The sequence below is a fragment of the Temnothorax curvispinosus genome, unplaced genomic scaffold (genome assembly GCF_003070985.1).
Source record: "Temnothorax curvispinosus isolate PA1 unplaced genomic scaffold, ASM307098v1 QBEX01016327.1, whole genome shotgun sequence".
Classification (NCBI taxonomy): domain Eukaryota; kingdom Metazoa; phylum Arthropoda; class Insecta; order Hymenoptera; family Formicidae; genus Temnothorax; species Temnothorax curvispinosus.
In genome coordinates, this window is record NW_020226107.1 from 1 (window position 1) to 18,595 (window position 18,595).

At 37.7% G+C, this 18,595-nt stretch overlaps 1 protein-coding gene across 2 annotated transcripts in view; it reads right to left on the bottom strand.

The window, feature by feature from the left end:
- Positions 1-8,354: 8,354 nt before the first annotated feature.
- The window catches only part of LOC112466544 (ubiquitin-conjugating enzyme E2 H), a 33,475-nt gene continuing 23,234 nt past the window's right edge, over positions 8,355-18,595 (bottom strand). For both annotated transcript variants that reach the window (XM_025034682.1, XM_025034683.1), the window contains exons 4-6: positions 10,395-10,562; positions 9,972-10,100; positions 8,355-9,729 (exon numbers count right to left, since the gene is read on the bottom strand). In XM_025034682.1, the coding sequence (XP_024890450.1) occupies positions 9,593-9,729; positions 9,972-10,100; positions 10,395-10,562 (434 nt within the window). In that variant the 3' untranslated portion in view covers positions 8,355-9,592. The remainder of the gene's footprint in view (positions 9,730-9,971; positions 10,101-10,394; positions 10,563-18,595) is intronic.

An 18,595-nucleotide genomic window follows, 5' to 3' on the forward strand; every position in this document is an offset into this window, starting at 1 on the left:
TATCTGTAATTCTACCAGGATTAAATATCATATAAATCGTTGCAAGAAAGTAATACTAAAGTATTGCTTTTCCAATAGTTTTTTTAATATCGTGCATTATGTTACAAGCATAAAATAAAAAAGTAATAAGAAATTCATATATCATATATCATAATATCATATATCATATTTCAATTAATTTATCTCCTAAAAAATGTGTTAATTATTATTAATTGTATTTAATTTCATAACACGCTAATTTTATTCTAATTTCTCATAATCTACCCATCCATATTTAATATGATAATTTGACTTATTTTGTTATTTGAAGCAAAATAAAATAAGAGATGTCAGTCTAATGACTGTTTCGCTGCGGAATGAAAAAAAGTATATACATATATCTCGATTATAATTGGTGCATGACACATTGTATCAAAGTATTTGATATTGAAATAATTCTTAATGTGTATAGTTAGTTTATTAGCGCATCTCGGAAAGAAAAAGCATTTAAAAAATAGTTAGATGCGCATAGCTATTTTCATTATTCATCAATCGATTCGAAACTCGCTATTAAACTTCGATAATTGAGGGAAAGTGATAGAAATAAATAGATGTTTACATTGAATATATTTTACAAAATATTTGTCTAAAAAATTTAAAAAATAAGAAAAAACAGGAAGAACATTTTTTATGATATTTATGTAACATACAAAATATCCAACTACAACCGTACAATATATTTTAATGTTTTGGAGATTAACTAGAATCGATCCTACCATGGAAACGTCATATAAGAATTTTCACAATAATGTCTAAATTATAAGTATATAATTAAAGTTGCCTATTGGTATCGCGAGTTTATGTGCTAAAGATATTTACAGATATTTACACATATCAATCAGTCATTTATTATTGATCTTTATCATTTAAAATTTAAATAATCTTTCTCATTCAGTTGATTTCGGCTTTTGATTTTTTACTAATTACGCGACAGCGTTAGCCTTTTTTATTCGACTTACAACTTGAAAATATCATAAACTCGAATTTTTGTATTAAGAATTTTAAATTTTAACTAGTTGTCTAGACGTTGAAATATTGAACGATAACTGAATACTCGGTAAATAACAGTATGCAAAAAATAAGTTAGATAAAATAATGTCAAACAATGTAGTCAACATAAAGGATACGTGGATTACGCAATAAAACACACTCACGCAATATTGGTTCTTTTCGTTTTATTGTACCAAAAAATTGCATCTTGTTCAATCATCGTTAATTCAATATAATATATATATATATATATTTATATTTATATTTGTTATATCTTATTTATAATAAATATTTGTAATAGCGTAATGTTCATTGTTTGTCATTGTTTTATTGTGTTCATGAACCATGAAAACGTGGATTCAGCAAGTTCGTAATCATCGTCATCACGTGCTAACTAGAAAGACGTTCTGTGTGATTGGTCAGATTCGGGAAATCTGTCTGGTAAAAGACACGCCAGATCGTCGAATTATTTCTGTCTCTTCTCCGTTTTCTTTTTTTTCTCGGAAAGGCCGGATTATTCGAGATTAATTCTTTCCTCTCGGCATACTCTTATCGTTGATACATCTTTTTTTCTTATTTTTTTTCTAACAGTACCAGCATCTTACATAGACGATTCATACATTGAAACAATAGGTACCTAAGGAAACTTTACATCTAGCTGTAGTGAGGCGCCCCGTTTCCCTTAAATTCGTCCTTTAGAATTATTTTTTCTGAATCTGCATAGCGCGTAAGTCCAAAAATGTATCACTTTTCTATGCTTCGATAAAGTTGGACCTATGTTACTTGGAGTTGTTACACGATACAATCACGTCGCAATAGAAATTATGCGAATTTATCACTTGTTATTACTCATATTAAGACTCTACTTCCAAAAATTATGATTTTTTAATTTGCCTTAATTAAAAAACATATTTTATATCGAAAATACTAAAGATAAATCTTAATTTTTTTTTAATCTTACTTAATCTCGTATTATATTTTTTGATCATATTTTATCTATATAGTTTAGTCTGTATAATTAATCTGTATAATTAACAATAGTATAATTAATCTGTTTCATATATTCTGAGTTTTGATAAAGAAATGCATCATGCATTTCTGTTTGAATAATTCCAACTCGTTACGAATGCTAATAAAATCTCATTTCACAGAGCTTTTTGTGGCAATACGATGAGATGATTAATTGTAAGTACTGCGGAATTAAATATGCCCCGGTTTTATTGTACATTATTCAACGATACGTTAATTCGACCATTTTTAAGATCTCGCTCGCCTTTGTTTCATTTTATTGTTGACCAATTCAAGGATAACGGGGTCCTTCACGAGCCGAAGCAGCGCAGCTAATTATCATATACCGTAAGAAAATATATGTACCTCTACAGACACCAATAATTCGATCTTCACGATTGTACATGGAACATAGAAACGGTTCCCGAACAAATCCTCCGAACGAGTGTTCCAAACTTTATCGTCATCATTATCATCATCACTACGTTAGTTTATAAAGCTTTACTTTGCCAGTGTTAATTAACGGATATCTCGTCGATTCCCCGTAAACCCTGCAGTACAGCAGTCTTTGTGCCAATTTTTCTCGAGAGCTTTTAGCAGCTAATAAATTCGAACACATTACGAGGTATATTTGCTCTTTTTTTTTCTTTTGTCTTTTCAATATATATTGTTCGGCAAAAATTTCCTTTAGCAGCTCTCCGGTCACGCTCTTCACGATATCGTCGTCAATAAGTATGGCAGTGACTAGGAACCACTGTGGGGAAAACGTAACGTTACTGCAGAGTTAATGACGATCGTCGTCCACGAGAGAGTTAGTACAACTCCTTAGCATTTTATACGTCGCTACATGTGTTACGTTTGAAAAGGGTCTACCAGCGATATCGAAATCTATTATCGAAAGAATCCGTCTCACTGCGTAAAAGCGGTTGATCGAAGGATCGCGAGCGAGTCCTTCAATCTTCCAATTTCTTCACAGCACGCACCAAGCGACGTTTTTTCCTAACGTATTCGCGGTTGTTATTTAGAAATTTCAGAATTTGTTATTTTGGAGGGGATACTCGTCATGATAAAATGTCTGGCTCAAATGTTCGTCAATAGGACGCTTCTAATAAATTTTAATAATTTCGCTTTCTAGCGATATAAATAAATTTCATTTTCAAGTTATTTCAGTTAGTTATTTTGTCGTCGAGTTAATCGTTTTCCAGGATTTTTCTCATATTTATAATATAATTTCCATGAGAATATTCTATCATCTTTTTTTCCAATTTTTACTTGAATAATTAAAAATCCTGCACACACATCGCGGTGCGGGCCGTCAAGAAAGCGTCTCTTCCCTTTTTAGCATTATGCTTCCCCCTTCAACTCTCTCAGCCTCTCTATCGTCATATCGAAATATTAAATCGATTTAATATCATCGAAATATTAAATCCTTATCATTTCCAGATGTATAAGCGAGCGTAAACTTTACGTTCGAGAGAATGTGTCTTCCTCTCGCGTCACAAATTGCACTTAATTACATCGTATTTTCGTTTTCTCGCGTTTACAATTCTGCTTTTTTTCGTCGACAGAGCAATTCTCACTTGACGTGAATAATGCAAAAAACTCCACCGGGATTATTAATTTTTCTCAGACGCGGTAGAAAATGGCCTCGCTTATCTACGTGGAAACAGTTTAGGTACGTTCTCGCACAATCGATGAGTAATGTGAAGTGGTAATAATACACGCGAAAGTCCGTTTATTGCGCCGCGAACGCCGATATTGCCCGAAGCAAGAGTAACAAAATATCACGTGAAATTAATATCTTCTTTAATTTCGTTAATTAAATCCCCCGGATGCTGCAGAATAACAACAGTTGGAACGCCATTCAAATAGCCAGATCAATAAATATCAGTAATCAATGTTTTATTCGTTTGCCGCGTTTGTTCAATTACTATCGTCCCGTGACAATGTCGGCGTTCACTCTCTAATTTGCAAATATGCGTACGGCTAGGTCATTCTTATCGCTGGATCTAAGGTTGGGAGATTAAAGTGGGCCTCTGTCGTCAGATTTTCGGCTGGATAAGGGTAGCGAGAAATCGGATCGCTGTCGCGCGATCGAGTGGGTGAAATGAATTTGCCAAACTAATATATCGAAATGCGGTAATTACCGCAAGCGCAACTGCATCGTCGTTGTCGGGGCGACTAGGTTCGATCGTACGATCAGGATCGATATAACGATTGTATTCTTTTTTATTACAACTTTGTAAGTCAACCATTATTGCAAACGCGTCTGACGCTCGTGCCGTTGTCGGCACGCTCGCTAACATCGATGATATATAATTACGAACGAGTAGCAAAAATATTGCTGTCTCCCTGTCTTGATTAAAATATCTGAAGAGATGGAGAGTACGTTTTTTTTCTTCCCTCCTCTCGTTTATCTAATTCATTCAACTTTACCTCGCGAGAAAAACAAGATGTCAAATCAGGATACGTGCTCCGCCGGCGGAACAGAAATAGCGGCCGTTCGTTATCTCCTTTATTCACATCACGAGCTGTAATCCTGAACGAGTAACAGCCTGCTATTTAAAGAACTTCTTTGATAATGATCGCTCTACCGACTTCTATCTCCCTATTTCGACGTTCAAAGAACCTTACACGACAGAATTAAATTCCGTACAATGAAAATCTCGGCCATCCTGGCTCCGACACTCGAGTGTCCGCTTTTTTCTCTTCCTTTTTTCTTTCTTTTTTTTTTTTGTACGTTGAAGCTACAACTCCGAATATGATTCTCGCTGTATTTCGTGGCGCGAAATTAATAGCTTCGTTTAGAACGTATTTCACACTGTGTGTCTGCATAGGTGGTGTATGTGTGTAGATATATATGTCTCGTTTGATCAAACTGAATCGGATAAAACGAATCCCTCGCCCTTCGATCACATATTGTTGACATAACTTTGACAAACACGTGGCATCGCCCGATCTACTCTCTTGCTCTCTCTGTATCGGAATTGTCATCCATAAATATACTTACATCTTCGCGAATAAGATTTACGGTGGGACATTTAAGAACACAGAGTATGCAAAGAACCCAATCGATCACAATAATCGTAGTTTCAAATTCTCTCGTTTCAATTCTAGGGCTTACAGTTTATTATCACGGATATAAATTATATTTTTCGTGTCTTTTTTTTTACGTAACGTCTCCTTTGCATCCTTTAAATGTACAATTACTCGGAAAACATTCGACATATCTTACGGAATTAAAGGAACGACATAAGCAATGCATCTTATACACGAGACTCTAATCGTTCTGTGAGACAGGTTGCTCACGATTATAAAAATAATTGATTATTCATTATTTATGATCACAGAGGGGAAAATTAAATGGCGATGAAGTCCGACATAGGATAAAGAACATGCAACTATTGCTATATTATATCATTGCAATACATGTATAAAAATATGCCTTTAGACGTTATTCAATGTTACAAAAAGGTTTGAACACAATAGAGGCAATGGATCTTCGCATTACAAAACGAAATATTAGTTAACATTAATCTAAGGATTAAACCTGATAATCCAATATCAATTTACCTATATGCTGCGGAAAATTTTTCATCTTCGTTATAATAATGAGCGCGCGCGCGCGAATACGGAATACTGAAAAACAATCCCAATAGCCGAAACGGAGACGCGTTAAGTTATCAGTTGACAGGAGGAACAAACAACACTTGCAAAAAAAATATATAAAAAATGATTATTAAGACTATTCTTTTTTTCGCTTAATTAAACAATTCGTTAGTAAAACCATATACATATAATAGCTAATATAAAGTTATGCGAATATGATCGATAATATATATATATAATATATATATATTTATGCGTATAACTAGTCAATAATTCTATATGTTACATATATAATTAGCAACGATGTGAGATCTGAGAGCACGACTTCAAACTCAATCGACACGGTTCTACGGGAAACGCACATTCTCTATATGATGGATTTTTGGTTCTGAATGAACGAAGTCTAAAAGTACAGTGCCGACGAGACATTAGACGCGTTAAAGCTACGCGCGCGTACTGTGCTAACTTACAAAAATAAAGTAGAAAAGACACGCGTTCCTGTGAGAGATACAGTGCGAATAAAAGAATAGCAGAATTTTCCTTTCCTTTTTTCTAAGTACGTACGGCTGAGATAATTCTAAGTATTCATGCTGAATAGACTGTACATTTGTTTTGACGTACATCCAAATGACGCATATATCATATATCATACTTTGTTGATTGCACACCGAGTCTCGAAAAGCACTAAAATATTGTAACAATAGCGAGAAGCCAATATACGAATACTATGAAAAATATGACGAAGAGGAACTAACAAATTTGGAAACGTGTCGCTTCACGTAATTGCACGAATTGAAAAAAAAAAATTAAAAACGGTACTGTTTTTGAGAAGTTATATGAAAATTGTATTCTGATTTCGCTTAGTCTTAATAGCGATTTTTGAAACGGTAAATACATTGCAGTACACGTCGCCAACGGAATGGATTCGCTGGGAAACAGGCCGTGTCCATGAAAGTTCGTCTTAAATAATAACGTAATAATGTAAAGCGTGAATATCCGTGTAAATTATATACATATCGTTTCTCGTTGCATAAAACATAACGTTGTTTAAAAAAAAAAGTGAGCGCAGCTGTTGCATAATACATTAGAAACGTAGATAAGCTTTTATCAGCGAATAAACTAAATAAAAGTTGCGACTGAAAAAGTATGCGCAACGAAATTGTATAAATGTACAGTATATTGGCTAATAAAATCGTAACTTTTCCTTTGCTATATACATCCTGAATTTGATTACTGCATTTGCTGCATTTATGACCGATGCGCCCACGCAACGTAATTATGGCGACATTACGATATTGTTATATCAATTCAGTAAAGCGTTAGATCTGTTCAATTCTGAAGATGGACAACCAAGTTTCACAGTAAAATGATTTTTCACGCTTTCTTCATATCTCTGTGTTTTCCGTTGATGTCTTGTACATTTTTCAATTATCACCGAGGAATTATTCAAGTCTGGTAATTGCATTCGACGGTTATCTCTAGTTTCTAAAAACACATTCGGTATTAATTTGCAATGCTTTAAGCACAATTAATTTCATTCAAAGGTCTGTTAACGCTAAATGCTCGTCGTATTCACTCATATATATTCATAATGAAATTCTTTACAGGAGACCCATATAATAAGGCACGCTTTTCTGCCTGAGAAGGCACTGAAATATAATGTTTATACTTACGTACAGCTATAAATCGCATTGCATACATGTAAATCATGCAAAGGAGGGAGATCAATTTGAAACGAGATACTATTGATCGAAGATTATTGTGCACCAAAGTTTGTACAATTTTATATTTTATAAATTTACAGTTTTCCTACACTTTGCCAAACAATTCTACTCTACTTGGTTCTTTTTGAAAATTTAAATTCGCTGATATATATATCGTCAATCATAAAAATAAATTTAATCCTTTCCTCGCACTTTCCACCTGTCGTGTTATTCGAATTTTACGCCTTGTTTACTTCAGCGATGATACAACCATAGTTTTTGTTTCTCAAACGGAAATTCCCTGAGTCCTTTGATTTCATTTTCTCTTTAGTTCTAATATTCGAAATAAACTTAAAACTGCATTAGCGGATGGAAGTAATGATGAATTAAGTAGGGGTATCTTTCTTTAACACAAGGATATTTCCAGTTTTACTTCTAGAAAAGCAAAGCATCTCTCAAACATTGTAACAAACCAATTCAATTTAATATACGTCCTCCTCTTAATAACAATGATCTATATAATGAAATCTATAATGAGTCGAATAACAATGAGATTAAAATAGTATAAATTGACTTAAAATTTTTTCGCGAGCGAATGTTAAATCGCGTCCGATCCGTACCCACCGGGATCAACTAAATCTATATTCACTTCCATTGGATGGACACATGGTGATGATAGTCCTGTAGCTTCGGTTGCTTGTGTCTCTTCCGCGTTTTGCCCGCCCGATGCGCACAGTTCGAGACAGGACGCTGAGGTTGTTTGAAATATATTCAGAGTCTCGTTCGCACTCATTCTTCCGGGGTAGTTCCGCAATCGCGCAGTCTTGGACAGCGGCTGCGTCGTCCCGGCGTCGTTCGCGTGCGGCCGTTTGTGTGGCAGATTCGATTTTTTCCTCGCCGCCGACGACGACGTGGCGATCGGTCGCTGATGCGCAGCCCTACGGGGGAAACGTTTGGGAATGGTGATGGCAGGAAAAAGGAAGACGGTGCTAGTACCCATACTCCATCACATTTTTGCGTGTCTCACTGTTGTTTAAACTAAAGAAACCTGAAACTGACGCGTGATATGCGCACCGATTTTACGATCGATCGACTGCGAGAAAAAAAATTTATCGTGAAGACAAATACGTTTTTACTTCTCTCCTTTAAACTAGGCAATATTTAGCGTACTCTTCACAAATTCAAATTATGAGAAGAATGAATAACGATTCATGGCGATTTTTGAATGTAAAAATAATTAGATGCTAAATAGATGCTAACACAGTCTAACAATAAGATAGCAGCAAAGGAGTCGTTAGTTGGTAGAGACGATGCAATCGCTATATGTGCCAGGTTGAATAGTTTGTCGTTAAAATTTCTCGTGCCGCGTCTCTCCGTGCTGCTTCGATCTCGATCACGTGTTTTTGAATATCACAATAACGAACGCGCCCGCGGGCGCTCGGAAGAAAGAACGAACAAGGGCGAGAGAATCTCAAAAAAAAAAAAAACCGAGGAAAACGTGGTCGGGCGAATGTATCGGGTGTAGCTCTCTCCGTCGCAGGTACGTTATTGTTTTGCTGTTCAATTACAAAGAAACGCATCGTAGATATACACAGTAGAAGCATCGTCCGATTGATGCTGGAATAGTCGGAGGACGTAATTTCGAAAATCGACATTACATCGATCGACGGATAATCCTTAAATACCAACGATGAGAGCCTCTCTCTTTGTCTCACTGTCTTATACCCTTCCTTTTTTTCTTCTTCGCGCTGAAAAGTGAAAGCATCGACTCTCGAGACGTTTACAGAGATTCCGAATTTCGTCGTTTGTTGACGAGTACGTTACACTCATCGTCATCATCGTCGTCGTGATTGTGGCAATTAAACGCAGCGAATAATTAACGAATTAATTCAAGTAAGAGCTTGGACGACCGTGAGAGACATCGCCGTCGTGATAGAAAACGCCCCTCGGGATACGCTCGGTGAGAAGAGCGCGATTCTCCGTTTTTACCTCGTTCGTCTCCGTCACTTTCACTCTCGTCGTGCCGGGGATGGTCGATCACCACCCCCTCTATATATATGTACGAGCGACGGGCGACGAGAGCAGCGACGAGACGTAAAGGGGGATCTCGTCGCCGTCACCAGAAGTGAGGCTCGGAGTCTCGGGTGTAAGCATCTATTTGGTAGTAGGACGAGCGATCGGGGATCTTACAGGGAATCGAGATGATTAAGGATATGGGTACGCGCGGATGGTAATATATTTGGTTACAACTCCATGTCCTGCGCCTCGTCCTCGCTGAAGTCGCTCATCGACGACTCGCTGTCGGAGGACATCCCGTTGCCGGTGCCGCCGTTCTCCTGGTCCCTCAGCGCCTCTTCCGTCGCGTACTTCCTGACGTAATCTGCCGGGAGAAAAGCCAGAAACGGGAAATTGCATTGCGTATACCTTAATGAACGTCCTAAGCTTACACACGCGGAACGGAAGTAACTACAACACGAGGAGAGGTTTCTCTATACTCTAAGAGACACGGACCGACTCTGACGGCCGATCGTAAAAGTCTCGTAATGATCCTCCGCCCTCGTTCCAACCGTGCCTCGTTATGTGAGGGGGGGAAAACTTATTAAGCCGGTATAGCATACTTACCCGCCACTTTCTTCTTGTACTCTTCGGGTTTGTGAAGATACATCGCGGCAGCATCGCCGTTCAGGGGATCGATTGGATTGGGATATGTTAACAACTGAGGCAGGAAAGACTCGAAAATATTTGACAAGTCTGAAACAACGAAACAGGAAGAATGTCGTCAATAAATCGTTCGTAGTCTCTTCACTCTTGTTCAACAAATATTAAAGATTCTCTCTTAACACGTTGCTCGGCAAAACTCAACTCGATAATAAATTAATACAAGATAGATATATGTACCGCCGGGAAGCAACGATATAATTCTCAAAGCTATGTAACTCTAAATTAAGTTACTTCCAATGAAACAATTAAGTGAAAATTGCTTAGGTACTTTGCATTATTTACAGACTTAGTCGAGTACGGTTACACGACTAAACGAATACGTACCGTAAAGGGCAGTCCAAGCCTGGTTTATAACGTCTAGACAGACCGTGCCCGAGACTTCGTCAATGTTAGGATGGTAGACCTTGTTCATGAAACCGATCGAAGGTGATTTGAAAGGGTAGTGCTCCGGCAGATGAACCCTCACTTTCCATATTCCACCCTCGTAGGGCGCTGCAACGCAACATAACGCGATCTTATGAGTTCATCAATTATTATAATTAAATCCCGTTATTTGTGCACGTGCGTATATGGTATATCACACAAAGAATATTCGTAATAATGTCAAATTTAACGCAATTTCGCAAAGTATTTTAATTAAAACCGTATAAACATTGATAGATACTTCACATAAATCAAAATTCTTAAATGCATTCATTACTACTGTTAACAAATAAATTAATAGCCGGCTTTTTTTGCAAACATTGCTAATTATTGCCGCTATTACTCTTTTTACCAGTGTGAGTGTGCTATTAATCGACAGATAGAATATTCGTAATAATTAAAGTATCAAATTTAACGTAAATAACGTAAATTTCTCGCAAAGTATTTTAATTAAAACCGTATAAACATTGATAGATACTTCATATAAATCAAAATTCTTAAATGCATTACTACTGGTAATAAATAAATTAATAGCCGGCTTTTTTTGCAAACATTGTTGCCATTATTACTCTTTTACCAGTGTGAGTAGGTATGCTATTAATCGATTCTACAGAATATTCGTAATAATTAAAGTATCAAATTTAACGTAAATCACGTAAATTTCTCGCAAAGTATTTTAATTAAAACCGTATAAATATTGATAGACGCTTCACATAAATCAGAGTTTTTAAATGCATTACTACTGCTAACAAATATATTAATAGCCAACTTGTTTTTGCAAACATTGCTAATTATTGTCGCTATTACTCTTTTACCATGAGTCTTTCAGCAAACAGTCGCGGAAATAACGTACGAAAAATATGTAACACACGCAAATCGAAAAATTCCAATTTGCTCGTTAATTATTTAGCTGAATTTCGATGCGGGCTGTCAAACTAAACAAAAATAAAAGCACCGAAACTCCCCGAAAACCGGTCGTGCCCGTTGAATCGAGGTGAATAACCGAAACGTCAATATCCCGTCGAAAATTCACGTTTCGTGATGCATCGTGGCGGCAATCACGCGCGTAATCATTCCTCATCGCGCCCGCATGACTCGGCCGCGCAAAAAAAAAAAAAAAACGTACGTTAGTTTACGACCGCGATTCTGCCGCTCATACGTGCGAGCAATTGCGCGTACAGTTATCGGCGATATATACGATTGCTGGACACAGACGGACCGACGAGCGCTAGCTCATAATTTGCGATAGATCCGAGAAACTGGAACGTCCAACGGTAAAGCCGCTCTCCGGGATGCCTCATTCGTCCGGGAAGAAGAAAATAACGTTCGCGGCGCAAAGGGGGATCCATTGTGGCTGAAGTGCGCGGAACGCGCGGCTGTTTTCGGTCGAAAGTTCGCCGAGAGTTTTCCCCTCTTTCCGCAAAGTAAGAATCGCGAAGCTTCGCACGATAAGTACAAAGACGACGACGTACATCGCGAGGGATGAGGATTCTAAAGAGCTCCTTGGCTCTTCCTCCCCTTCCAGTCTTGTATAAAATTACCATCCAGCGAGGGTACTTTCTCGATCAAATCCTCTCTCCCGACTCAAATTAAAATGATACGAATTATACCACGCCAAAGTACTTGGGACTACATAGTAGAATAAAATAATTACAACGCAAATTAAACTACCAGCGTTATCGATGCAAATCGATTTTCGATTATTGTACAATTCTTTTATTTTATCCAAACTAAATTATTAACTTTATACCAAGATCTTTTTAAGTTCGTTCTTTTTTTAAAATAAATTATAAGTTTATTCTTTGATGCAAGAAAGTGGAATTGGAATGACTGTATAAAGTTATTCATCGATTTGCATAGAAACAGACCGACTCAGTGTTCTACTCGCTATGTTGATGCCGTGGGAATTGGGAATGCATACGACGAATTTACTCAACATTCGTAAAAGCAACCCGAGCGTTCGCGCGCATTCGCCAAGTCACGCGCCGTGAGAAAGATATACCTTTAAGAGGAAAATGACGAGCGCTATTCGACTTTGTTCAGGTTTGTTCAGCATTCGTGTTGGATAATTGAATTGAATTCGTCATCGACAGTATATCGCGACCGATATGATTAATTCTAAGAACAACGAACGATTAACAATCGATAAACGTTGCGCGATAATTAAACCTCCAATAAAAACAGCCAACTTGGTCAAACGAGGTACAAAAAACAAACCGTGAGCTACGGGCGCCTATCAGTTAATTAATCGAATAGAAAAGAAATATAGAAATTGGTTTGAATTCCCTCTGCAACGTTATATTCATTGTGTCCGCGGGTATTTAATTATTCCGCAGAAATTGTAATAGATGATGTATTGCCACGGCAAACTGCACGTATCGGAAAGCTGAAAAATTAAATCGTACCCCAGAGTGTACATATGCATTTCAATTCCCGTCCCGACAAAGAGCCAAATGGAATAAGACAACTTTTTACACAGACGAAACTCTGTCGAACGGCGAAAATTTTGAACTCCCGCTCCCAATCCCGTTAAACCCCTATATATTTAAGGGCGCTTCTTCTTCCATAATTTATATATTTTTCGTTAGAATTTCAGATATCGCGGAGAGCAGCGCGTTTAAAGTTTAAATCATTTTCAAAAGTCATTAAGCCAACGCGCTTTGATCGGTATTACGCGGGGCATTACTGTTGCAAAGTACACGCTTAAATTCTCGAACGGCAAATCCGCACGTATTATGCACATTTATGCGTATCTCGCGCGTTTCTCTCCACGCTGGTCACGCCCGGCTGACTTTTGCCTGCGAAACGCGCGAGCTGTGCCACGCGTGCGAGCGCGAGTGGTAGCCCGTTGCTTTCAGGAAACGTGATCCACCTGCGTGTGCACGCACGTGTATACGCACGCTTACGCTTCTATTGCGGCAACGGAGTTGCGATTCACGGTGAAAGTATCAATACGCGAAACAACGTCGTATCGACGAAACCGATCGATGTAAAGACCGTTATATTGAAATTTAATGGACGGCTTATTAAACGTATGTATAATTTCTATGACATAATTTGCCTTAACGCTCGTTAACTGCGGCACACGTCAGATTTCCAGGAGAAAAATCATTTTTTCGCTTGATGAACGACTTATCGTAAAAGATTTTATAAAGGCCTGACACTGAAACTATACAAGATTCCTGATTAATAAATAAGGACAGCGCGCGGAGACAAACATATATTTATAATACGTTTAAATCTTTTTAATATGTTTAAAAAACAAACCTGTAAAAACAAAACTGTTGCTTTTTATAAATAATTGCTTATTGTTCAACAGTTTGCTTATCGAATAACTGCGATATTCAAGCCCGTGTCGTCGAACGTAATCATTATATTATCACCATTGTTCGCGCGAGATAAATATAATTGATTCTCGTAATTCTAATGCGATAAATTTACACGTTTTTACGCTTCTACTTGGAAAACCATTGCCCCGGATAGAAAAAAATAGGTAAAGAGAGTTCTTCAAACGTGAGTAAATCGTGCGAAAGGCCGACTTTTTCTCACAATTTACAACATTAATAGCGATTAGAATCCTATAAGAAAAACTGAGTGAGTTCCGCTTGGGAAAAGCTTTACCAGTTGAACGACCGGTGCCGTCATTCCAGCGATAATTTCCACACGTGGTCTCGCACCTTCGACTCCCTCATTTCCCGAGAATATTGCGTTCGAAAACATTGCACACAGCACGAGCAAGGTATTCATATTACAACGAAAACGATCCGCGCGCATGCTATTCTTTTACTCGCGTTTCGATCAATGCTCGTGTCGACCACAACGAATCTGCGAAAAAATACGTCCGCTTTCGTTCGAAACAATCGGGAGAAAGCGCAGATGGTGTATTCCAATTCCTTTCTAAACGACGAATTACATCCTCGAATCGATCTTGACGATATCATATTTGCGATGAAAATGATAGCTCTCGAATGCGCGTTTCAAATACCAAACGTGTGTGCAGATTTAAAAAAAAAATAGATAAAATGATATCTAAAAAGTTATCTTTCTCTCTTCAAATAATAATCTCTTCTCGGCTAAATAGAATTTACTAGCGAGGATACAACGACGCGAATCGTACGAGCAACAAATAAAAATTCATCTAGCGAGCCCAAATACCAGTGGCTTTTTTGAACGGTATGGACATGAATTTTTGATAAATCTGTGCATTGTACGCTTGCGAATTTGCAATGCAATATAAAGTTCGCATCCCATCGGTGTGGATCTCCAAACAGTAAATGAGTTTTATTTCTATCTGGAGACGCATGAAAGTACAATATCCACGTAGCAACAAAAAAAATCGCGAACAAAGCACTCCATTTTCGTTTTGTTGGAATGCACACATTGTAATACTATCTAAAGCCAGGACAATAAACCTATATACGACAATTTACGCAAAAGAGTCTACAGGCAAGATTTCAATTTTTAACCGTTAGAAAGGTTATTCATTATAGCTTTAATGAATTAAAAATGAGGCCCATTACCACTTTCGTTGACGAATCAACTTATAATTCCGACGAGAATATAAAAGATTCAGAATTTTATAAATGGAAGAGGCGAAGTGGTTTTACCAAATTTATTGTTAATTATTATTAAACGATAACTGCATATCCAAACCAAAAAATCGCCATGCGGTGCGACCACACTGTTACGACTATGGATTATGGATTAAAGAATCAATTTTATCCAGAAGACAAAGTCTGGCGAGTCGAATTCGCGCGTTACGATTTTGTAACGATGCGCCCCGTAAACGCATCGATTTTATCCACGCACGTGGACAATCGCCTCTCGCAGAAAAGTTATTACTCGGCCCAGGCTGCTCATAAATACCAAATACTCTCGCGACCTGCAATTCCCTTCCACAAAGGGGCCATCGGAAGACGGTATCCTCACGTTCGCGTGCAGATGCAGGCATAGATGCAGATGCAATTCAATACGGAGGAGGCTGTCGCAGCTGCGCTTGGCCCACTGACCTACTTAGCCGCACTTCCGCGTGTGCGACACTTTGTCACGGTAACGTAAAAACCAGGATATACGTCGGCGCGCTTCCAGCTTCCATTTTCGTCGTTTCTGCCCGAGCCGAAGCGGCGCGCGGCGGCGGCTTCGCGGTTTCGGTTGAAAATGCATGACTCCACATTGCAATTACATAAATGGCCGCGGCGACCGACAATACGTGTCCTTGGATAACATAGATTCATTCCGCGATCACGGAAGAGGCGTACAAGGCTTCAACGGGCCTTTTTGAGAGAATTTTTTTGTAGATAAAAAAAAGATAAGCGAAGAACATCTAATCAAATATGTAAACGGTGAGTGCCCCAAATGCGCCGCGCGTTCAGTTTATTATTTGGACACTATATCTGATCCAATTCCTCTATACTGACTTTTTTCCGATAAAAATTGTCAAGCTAAAACTAGTGATCCAGGATCAACAATGTTATCTTCTCGTTGCAGCTCAAATTAATATGTAAAATAATATATCTTGAATTAATCAAAATACTTTCTCTATACATTTATAATTCGTATAAGAATGATCGAACATTGTTTTCAAAACCATCAACAGATTAAATTGCGATAATTACTATAAAATTAATAAGCGTGTTTAATAATAATAAGCGCGTTTAATGTTTAAGATTTAAATTTTGAATGAGATACTTTAAGAAAATTTTTCTCTGATTACGATGATTCCTTGCCTTATCAGTAGTAACGCAAAACATTAATGGAATTTAAATTCACGAAAGCAGCTGCTTCGCGACAGGTTTCCGCTGATAAACCTTTTGGACAATTACCCTGGCGGAAACAACACGAGCACATCGTTTTCAGCAAGTCTATAAGTTTTCAGCAAGTCTAATAGTGTTGGACAATATCTATTAAAAATAAAAATAATTTAACGCGAACACCTTGTTGCGGCTCTGTGCCCTATCGTTATTTGTGTTTGATCAACCATGATCTCTCATTGAACGGAGTAAAATGGTCAGTAAAATAGTCCACGCTTTAATCGTATCGAAAATGTTGCTTCAGTCGTTGATTGCTTCGCTGAAAAATTATCTATTTCTTTTCACAAAATAGAGTTTTTAACAGGATTTAAAAGAGAAGAATTTCGCATAAATATATTAAACTTGGAACGACAATCGCGCCTCACAGCGACTGTTAACAAATCGCAAGTTTAAACTTGCACGCCCACGCGAGCTCTGGTTTTAATCCGGCGTTATTCGGTTTAATTCCTCCGATTAACAATTCATTTACTATCGGCTCCACGAGATTACGAGGGGCGAAGGGGTCCCTTATGTACGATATAATTTCCCGCGTGACGCAAGCACAGCTTTGGCGTGGAAACTGGGTCGGGTAGGAATCTCGAAAAAGACCCACGTGCTTTTTGTATCTGACGAAGGAGACAGGTTGTCATTTTTCATCGGTTTTAACGAAAGGCTTTGCTGACTCTCGGCATTAACATCGTCTGCACTCGCCGACCAAAAGAAATAAACGAGATAAAAACTGATATCTTTTTGAAAATATATCCCCGTGACTGGAAACTTTTTGCGCTCGAATGCAAATAGGTCAGAGACGTAAACTGATGATTCTAGGGCAATAATTTTATTCGTGAAATTAATCAAATGGTTTAAAGATTCCATAAAATTTGTTAATACAACAAGAAAGTAAATATCAGGAAGAGAAAAAGAAGGAAGAATAAATAGAACATGAGAATGGAAACTAATTTTTTTTAAATTAAGAACTATAAATCATTAATTAAAAATGCAAACTTTTATTTATCTTATTGCGAAATTCCTTTTACATTTGTTAACTAATCTAATATCACAGTCATTTTTAATAATAACAATTATAACATACAAATATATAATAAAATTAATAATAACAATTTCTTATCTTTTAACACAATTATGATAACTTTACAATGAGCACACTATTATTAATCGCAAAACGTCTGGCGGTAGAAATCTTAAAAAAATTAATCATTGTGATGAAGGGAGAGGGAGAGAAGGAGGGCGGGAGGCGGGGGGAGTTATTGATTGCGACATCGCGCGTTTGCGACATCGCGGTTCAACGCCTGATAAGGCCAAAAGACGGGATACTTTTCCGTCAATAATTCCAATTGAAAGGACATTGACGCGCTGCGTGAGCGTGTAGCGAGATGAGCAGCCCCCCCAAAGGTTAAAGTCATCGGACTATGTAAACAATTTGTCTCTAGCGCCGAATCAATGTGCAAACGGTTCATTGGAAAAACGAACGGTGTGAAACGGGCGTAAAGCCCTCCACGTCGGGCAGCGTGGCACAGAAACGGAGTTATTATTTGACACCAGTCGATAAGCGAAGTCGTCCAACTTTTTTATCTATGGCTGGGATATGTATATTTATATACGGAAAGAGAAAGAGAGAGAAGAGAAGAGAAAGGGACTTCAATTCCCTCGATCATCGATGAATGAAGTTTTTCGTGATAAATCTCTCGATAAATTCGTAAAGCCGATGATCGTTATTTATCGCTTCCGAATTTGCGATATCTCCGATGCTTTAGTAATTCAATTTGTTAAGGAAATTGATTGATGGAATGATGAATGAGAAAAGAAACAATAATCAACTTTCTGTTATATAGAATAAATAGTTCTTGCGGTAAGTTCTACCGGATAAAATCATTATTTCTGAGAACATAATATCGTTACATAGCTACCCGACAATAATCGCCGTCATCGCGTTCTTGAAAACGCGGTTCGACGAGGTCGGCCACGTGGGTGGACGTAATTGAATAACATCGCGCTTGAATATGCCATAAGACACTCCTTTTCAGGAAAATTCCATATTTCCATCGTATTCGATCGCTCGAATCGCTGATGGAGAAAAAAAGAATATCTCTTCGCGCTAACACGCTAAAAAATGTGACCGCGAAAATTTTTTCAATGACGAGATTTCTGCATTTCTAAGCGACGTCGCGATGTCTATTTTGAGAGGGGAAGGTAGAGTAGAAATTTCGTGAACGTACAATAGCAGGATAGAAAGACTCGCGACTAAGACTCTTGATTTCTGCGCAAACGCGCGACGATCGTAATTCTACCGTG